The sequence below is a fragment of the Buteo buteo genome, chromosome 17 (assembly GCF_964188355.1).
Source record: "Buteo buteo chromosome 17, bButBut1.hap1.1, whole genome shotgun sequence".
NCBI classification, from domain to species: Eukaryota; Metazoa; Chordata; class Aves; order Accipitriformes; family Accipitridae; genus Buteo; species Buteo buteo.
The window spans coordinates 2,138,723-2,146,665 of record NC_134187.1 but is presented as its reverse complement, the minus strand read 5'-3'; the positions used below and the strand labels follow the sequence as shown (position 1 = coordinate 2,146,665).

At 45.8% G+C, this 7,943-nt stretch overlaps 1 protein-coding gene across 1 annotated transcript in view; it reads right to left on the bottom strand.

Annotated features, from left to right (window-relative positions):
• Positions 1-358: 358 nt before the first annotated feature.
• FZD3 (frizzled class receptor 3) overlaps positions 359-7,943 on the bottom strand; it is a 64,430-nt gene continuing 56,845 nt past the window's right edge. Inside the window, exons 6-7 of the mRNA XM_075048884.1 lie at positions 5,851-6,084; positions 359-5,157 (exon numbers count right to left, since the gene is read on the bottom strand). Coding sequence (XP_074904985.1) covers positions 4,944-5,157; positions 5,851-6,084 — 448 coding nt within the window. The 3' untranslated portion in view covers positions 359-4,943. The remainder of the gene's footprint in view (positions 5,158-5,850; positions 6,085-7,943) is intronic.

Here is a 7,943-nt window from a genome sequence, read left to right as displayed (position 1 = left end):
TTGCTGCTCCCAAACCCGGCTGCCGTTCGTTAGCTCACTCGTCTCTTTGCTCGTGAAATGCCGGTGGTTTGAGTGGTCTGTTGCTCATAAAAGGGTGGGACAAACCAGAGCCCAAAGTCTGCGGAAAGCTTTGTGTTTGCTGGAAGGGTGCCTGGCGTCCAGGAGTACAGCTGTTAGGGAAAGATTAAGTCTAGAAAGTCTTTCTTCAAATTCAGAGCGCCACTAGGCAGACTAAAATTTAATATTTAAATCTGAGCTGCCTCTGAACTGGGTTTTTAAAGGGGGGGTGTAGCTACGCACATTGGAGGGGGCATGAAAGTTTGTTGACAAAGAGACTGTGATTTTTCCATCATTTTATTAAAAACTTTTAAATGTCTAAAATGAAAATGTACACCTACTACAATATAATCAGTTTGTACACTCACAGTTAAAGTGCTAAAAATTAAACATTACAAAACTGACACTGGACTACTGTAAACAAGTCTACCAAGAGCTGAGTGCAAGTCAAGTCAGCTACGGTCAGGTACTACCCCATGCTAAAGCCACGTGCACCCTCTACGTACAGGTCTCACGAACACGAAAGCTTCTTCCTCTCTCATTCAGAAATGGATGAAATTACAATACCAACACGAGCGCGTCAAGGGAAAGCGCTGGAAGAGGTGGCAGCGCCGTTACATGCACCCGGTTCCCCAGCGCACGGACCCGACGGCCGTTCGCGACAGGCGAAAACCATGTAAAACGTCCTGCCTCGGGTGAAAATAAATCCCGATCCGGTTATAAACTAAGTACATTGAGATAGGAGTGAAATTTCACATTCAATTCGACATTCTGCTGTTCAAGATGAACGTGGGGATGTCTCCCGTGCGGGGGCTGCTCCACTCTGCACCCCAGTTTCATGGCACAGCCAGGGCTGCTCGCTCCCTGCCACCGTCTTTTTTGCGGGTCCTCAGCCCCCCCCCGAGCTGGGCTGCGGGGCTGGCTCCCCTGGAAGGGTGGGCATCGCTCTAAGGGCTGACCCCAACTCTCCCGACTCTTCCTGTGGTCTCCCCAGGGGTTTTCCCTCCCCTCCTTGCTGGAACAACTTGGCAGCAGTGTTGGATTTGGCTGCGGCTGGATTTCAGCCGGAGCCACCCAGTGCAGCCCCGAGCTCACCACCGACCCTGGGTACAGCTTATATCTACAGCTTCTGTATCAAAGTTTAGGTCTAAGCACTAAGAAAAGGGAGAGCACTTGAGAGCGGACAAATAAATTTACAATTAACTGTGGCTTTTTGCTGCTGTTGGATTTTTTACGCTTTAAAAAGACGAGCGCTACCGATGCAACGGGAGGGCAGCCGCGTGTGGTCCCGAGACAGCCTTTTCCATGCAACACGCTCGCATCTCTCATTCGCGATATTTCCATGAATGACGAGAGCAACGAAGGGATTAAGAAAGAAGGAAGATCACCAACTGGGGGGGATCTATTGTCAGCGGCAATCAGGCCAATGTCTGCGTTCACCAGCCGCAGCCGAGCGCTTGCTGGCCCCCAGCCACCTCCTGCTTTGCCTGGACGGGGCAGCGAAGGTCTCGGAGCAAAGCACGCTGTGCCACATTGCTCCCTGCCAAGGGGGGGATGCGTTCGCAATGGGATAAAACGGGAGATTCAGTTCCCCGGGAAAAATGGGAATAAGAAGCTGTGGATTTTACAGGAAGCTTTGATATCACGATCTTGCAAAGCAGTATTTCGGGGCTTCGGTCACCATATGCGTAGGATGGAGATACGTTAACCTGCTGTTGGGACGAGCTGGAGAAACTGGGCTATGTACAACTTCTCTGCCTGCTTCAAAGGAGAGAGGGTCAAGCTTTTAGCGGCATGCATCTGTTGGAGAGGGACAAAGTGCTGCTGTCAAATCCCAAGGAACGTGTGTGTTCAGCTACGGGCACGTTAGATCAGCACAAGCCCGAAGCAACCGCAGAACTGCTGTCCTGGGCAGGGGTTTAAGCTCTGGGGGAATTTAAAGATTAGCACCGGTCCCAGAAACCAGGCATCTGGGCTGGAGCTCTTGCCAGTTAGCAGGGGGTGCCAGATAGGAAATCACCCCAAAAACATGCCTAGGTACCCCTGCCAGAGACGGCGGCTGGGATGCATTCAACCTCAGACACATTTCAGGGCCCCCAGGCACGATGTTCTGGGAGCTGAAGCCCTGTGAGTGCCCCGGCCGGGGAACTGCATCAGGGCTGGGGCAATAATCTTACACATGAAACCTGAAACAGCCATTGGTAAAGGGCTTTGAAATCCCGGGAAGGAATGCTTTGCAGAAATAAGAGCACGGCATGCTAATTCAGGTGTTGAAGATAAAAGGGAGGGTTTGGGATTACAGGGGTAGGGAGGGCAAAAAACCCAGCCAGAACTCGAGTTTTACATTTTAATCACCTCTCTGGGGTGACAGGAGTCTGTCCTTCGCATACAGGACATGTGAGCAAGGAGCAGCTTAGATGTTCCCATCTGGGAACAACACAGGGACTAAACCTCAACAATTAATAAAATTTCAAGCAGGATGTATTTTAAAACTCCATCATCATTCCCCTCCCTGACTCTAAACAAGTCAAAGCATTGCTACAATTTAAAAAAAAAAAAAAAAAAAAAAAAAGTACTGGAAATCGAGCCAAGAAGATCAACATAAACACTTGAGCTTATTTAGTTCAGTTGCAGTGTTTAGGAAAACTCAGCTACCTGGCTCCTTCTGCAGATCCAGATTCCCCAAACTGTCATCCCTTTGAAGCAGCAAGTTATTTAGTGGAAGCTGAATCTGAAAATAAAAAAGGGTTCCACCTTTGTGGCTTACAGGGAATTGTCGTTTTGCCAGTTTAAGTCACTCAAAGGACTCTTCATGCCCATCTGCTTTGAAAGAGGTGATCTAGCGTATCTGGACAGTTATCCCTGCAGACGTCCCCCGCGGCTGTTTGCTGAGCAAACGGGCAAAGCAGAGAGTCTGCTCTGCCCCGGGGCGGTCGGTGCAGCAACCTCCCTCCCTGGATTTACAATAAAGAGAGCGCGGCATTGTTGCTAAGCTTTGTTATTCTACGGTGGGTTTGGTTTGTGCTTCTCCTTTGGAGCAAAAGCCTGGTGGAAGCAAGAAAGACAATTTACAGTAAATATATTTCTAAGACACAGGGACTCCCAGGGCAACCTTTGATTTCAAAGAGCGCACGGTTACGTGCTTTGCTGTTGTGTCATCAGCTACAATTAAATTGAGTAATTGTAGCGCAGCTCTGTTTCTGCTGTTCGCGAAAGCCTCTGAAGTACGCACCACGGGTTGTTGCCCTATTCCTGCCCTTGAGGTTGTGCCATCTAAGCGTGTACAAAGGCTTTTCAACATGCCTCGAACAGGTCAAAAAGGGAATTATGTAAGGACAATGAAAAAATAAGTATTCATTTCCCAGCAATGATCTGTAGTAATTACTGAGGTAGGTTTAAATGCAATCAGTGTTTCCTCATGCTGAACGAATCTTACAGTAGATGCTTCAGAAGATCTACTGCACCATCCAAGATATGCCTCGACTTTTGCCTGCAGTGTCAGCGAAGACTTGCTGTACCCCAACAGACTATTTACACACAAAAAAGCCCAAACTGAGAATCCTCTACCGCGAATCTGTAGCAGGGAATGAAAAGAAAATAACCTACAGTAGAGGTCGACCAGTAATGCAAGCTCCCCGGTTGGGAAGGAGCCAATGATTTACGGTGGATACCTGTCTCCTCCTCCTCAAGACAGCCATGCAGCGGGTTTCTGGCTGCTGCATCCTGCTCTTTCCCCACCTGCGGGGCAGCTCCTGCCTCGATTTCTCCCACCCATTTCTAAATTCTTGCTCCCTGCTCACTCAGAGCAAAGAGAATCCTCCCAAAACCCAGCCATGATATCGCAAGGAAGGTGGGCTATCCCTGATTAAACTCCTCCTGTCCGTTTTGGCCTCAGCCTTCCTCGCCCAGGCTATGGGGTTTGTAAACAGACTTTCTTCTGTTTGTACGGAAAAGGCTGTACATTCCAGTTTGGGCAACAAATTCAGCTTTTCTATTATTATTTTTTAAATAGATCAGGAACAGGCAATCTCAGCTTTTGTACATTAATCTAAAAAATAAGTGGCTGAATATTATCTAGATAACTGGTTTTAAAATTGATCTCTTCCTACATAAATTGTAAACAAGTAGAAAATTTAAATAGTCTTTTGTAAAAAAGCAAGGACAATACAAGTTATAAAAAAATCGCTCTTCCCTGCCTCTCTCTTCCCCCCACCCTCCCACCCCGTCCCAACAACTGAGCCTGAACAGCTCTGGTAAGAGCTGGTGATCATCAGCGGAGCTTCCTCTCCTTCTCCAAAACGCTCATTCCTGTGTTGCATTTCCAGTGTAATCATTAAAAACGCCTGCCGATTCGCACAGTTGTCCTTTATACAGCTTTTAATATGCGTCCCCTCCCCCTGCGCTTGATGAAAACCTGTATCAGTTTGTTATCTAATCAGAGAGGTGCGCAGAGGAATTCCTTCAATGTTCAAGAGTTCCCTTATGCCTTACAAGAAAAAATCTCAGCGTGACCCTGCCAGCGAGTTTCAAGGGTAACACCTACCGACATGCAGAGCCATCGGAGGGAGGGGGAGATTTTTTTCAACAAAGAATAAGAAATTCAGCAATGGTGTCTGATGAGTAACAGTTATCGAATAAATAATTACCTACAGATAGGGTCAAATGAGGCAACCAGCTTTTTACTCAATAATTCAAGATTGCTGAACACTAGCTCTGATGCAAGTACAAGAACGCTGGCTTCAACACGAAGAAGCCAGTCTCGGCTTCCTGATGCACAAAATCAGCACCCGATGAGAGGCATGATAATACTGAGCATTATCACATCACTGAGGAAGGGACCGCGAGCCGTGCAACCACATCAACTACTCCTTTCCAACAAAAGCGGCTCAAGCACTGGTGCCGTCCTCTTCGATAACGCGGTTCATGCTGGTCCCGTGCGTGATGTGTGTCATTGGGTTGCCGCTGAGATCCCTGATGCTGCTGTGACGTGACTGTTCATTAAGCCGATGAGAACTGCTGTGCCTGGAATGATCAGTCAGTCGTGACATGCTGCCATGAGGTAGTCTTTCTTCTACGCCTCTGTAGCTGCAGGGAGTGTACCTAATTTATAAAAATAGAGGACAATTATTACTATTGTTACCGCCAGTCATGAAAGAATGTAAATAATTCTCGGTGCATGTGCACACGCATGCACACAAACCCTCTGCTTTTGTGAAAAAAGTTGTTCTCTGTTTAGCTCAGTCATTCAGCTCAGACAGCCCCAGGCAAATTGTTTCAACTCCTTATGCAGCTTGGTTCTTACTACAGTGCTATGTATAGTATTGATAATTAGGTGAGTAAAATACTTGACAATAAATTATGTTATAAACCTTAACTACACCTCAAGTTAGAGTGGGTAACTTTTATTACTGTTTACTTCAGCAGGGCTAGGACTATTTACAGAAACAAAATCAATTTACACACAGACAAAAGCAGCCATAAAAATACTGAGCTGACTTTAGGTCAGATCTGTTTTCCCACGCACTGAGATGATGTAACACAGATCACACTGCCTTTGCAGGAAAACCAGCACCGAACACATTCACGCTGTGTAATTCATGAAGACTAGTGTAGACTCTGAAAATACCAGGGTATTTTTTTCTCTTTCCAATCCAGACACTAAGAGGGAGAAGAGATGCAATCAGAGCAAATAAATATTAGCAGAACTTCTAGTTTTAGCAACATGATGGCCAAACATCCGGCTAGCAGAGGCTTGTCCAATTTTCCACAAGATTTTAAAGAGAAGAAACGTACCGGCCGTCACGCGATCGGTGCAGGCTGCCGTGGTAGCTGCTCACTTTGCTGTGGACACTGCCTGCCTTGCTCCTTTGGTCGTCCATCATTGCCAGCTGGGTAGAGGAGGCGTGAGTCGAGGTGCCTTGGGTCGAAGTCCCTCTTGACTTTCGGATGATGGGAGTATTGGGATCTCTCAGAAGAGACTGAGCAAAGTCTGGCTCTTGCAGCACTTGACGACTCTCATTTACAACTCTGAACCAGACATGCAATTTGAACAGTTAACATTAATGACTGCAATATAAAAGTGATTGCAGTAACCGCACCATAACTATTTTACAAACAGAACAGACATATATTACAGCTTGGCAAATAAGACCGTCTATTTACATTATAACGTCCCTATTTGCCAAATTTTGAAGCACCCCTACATTTGGCTATTTTAGCAAAGTTCATATTCTTGAATCTTTCCCACTCCCTGTATCTGATCCTCTAGCCTAGACATGTGGAATAATTGCAGTGTATTTGCTTATGGCCTTAGTTTGTGAATATCGTTGCAGGAGAAATCCTTGGGATAGCGCTGTTACTCAGCAAGCTTGGATTACCCAAGGAACTGCCTCTCAGGGAACACAGGAAGGCGCTTCCTCACTCAACTGAGCATTTAAAATCTGGATTAAAAGTGGCAGCAGGAGGAGAACACCAGAGGAAATACGACATAGACAATAACGCATAAGCAACTGGTCTGTAGCCCTTAGATCAGTGGTTACACTCTCACAGCTCCTCTGTTTGCTGAAATCCGTTGCTGGGAAGGGCTGGCAGAGGGGCACACACTTGACCGCTCTACCATAGCGTGATGAAAGGAGGTGCTATCACATCCTCTACATTCCCTTTTTTTTGTTTTAATCTTTTTTTTGTGGGGAGGCCTTTTCCTCCCCTCCCATTCTCTATATTATTCTTTCATGTTCTGTTTCCTCCGCCTGGCCAGCTCCTCCTCGTAATTTTCTTGCTCACGGAGGATCGCAGGCTACCTAAGGAGGGAGGTTTGTATCGGCTCTGCCTCTTACTGCTCAATGAATGGGGCCGGCAAAGGAATCTGGCTCCAGCCAGATGCTGCAGTGCGTGGGAGATCCTCTCCTGCCTGGCTGCACCAGGAGAGAGGATGGCACTTCCAGGAGCCACCCAGCTCTCCCGGAGAGAGCTGGTCCTGTAAAACAGCTTCCTCTGCCTTCATTAACTCTATCCCTGTCCTCTACCCACCAAACCAGTACATCACCTCGATGTAAATCCTATCTAAATCTATGTACATATATTAAAATCATATTACGTTGTTGTTAACCCCATGCATATCTCAGTAGGTTATCTTTTGCACAAAGAAAAATTTACTCCAACTTTAGAGAAGGTAATTTTACTTTAACCTCAGCAGAAGGCCAGTTCTGCTAAGGATGGACAAGTCAACGTCATGGAGTAGTCACTTAAAGGCTTGCTGCAGATGTCAATCTATTTCAAAATGTCTGCTTGAAAGACAGTATTCACGATTATGAAAATAGCTATTCATAGCTATTACAAAATCATATAGATTGTCTCTAAATTTATGCCATACCTTAGCCTAAATTAATTTCAACCTTACAGAAGCTATACGACATTCTTATTGTCATTTTGTTAACCTGTGCTTTGGCACTAATGCGTAAGGGAAGATTAAATGCAGAGACAATTGCTTCTAACTGCAATCATGGTGAAAAGAACTGACATTTAATTTCAATTTAAAGGTCTGCTTCAGTTGACTAGATAAGCACGTTTATAAATAAAAACTTCCAACTCCACCTCTTGGTAAATGGCAGAGAAGCTGTAGTATTCAACTGAAATCTAATTCTTGTTAAAAAGTATTTTGAAAACAGATGGAGCAATGTAGATTTAATTCTGGGACCAAAGAATAATTATGGAAAAATAAGCAACAGTTTTTCAAGGGGGGGTTGAGCTGTTGCTTGTCTTGTTCTTCCTTGCTCCATTTTGGATAGTGAGAGATTTCTAAGAAAACTGCCCCTATCTATTCCTGTCTTTGCCTCTGTGAAAAACTAACCAAAACACTCTTCCAGGACTACAAGGGAAGAGGAGAT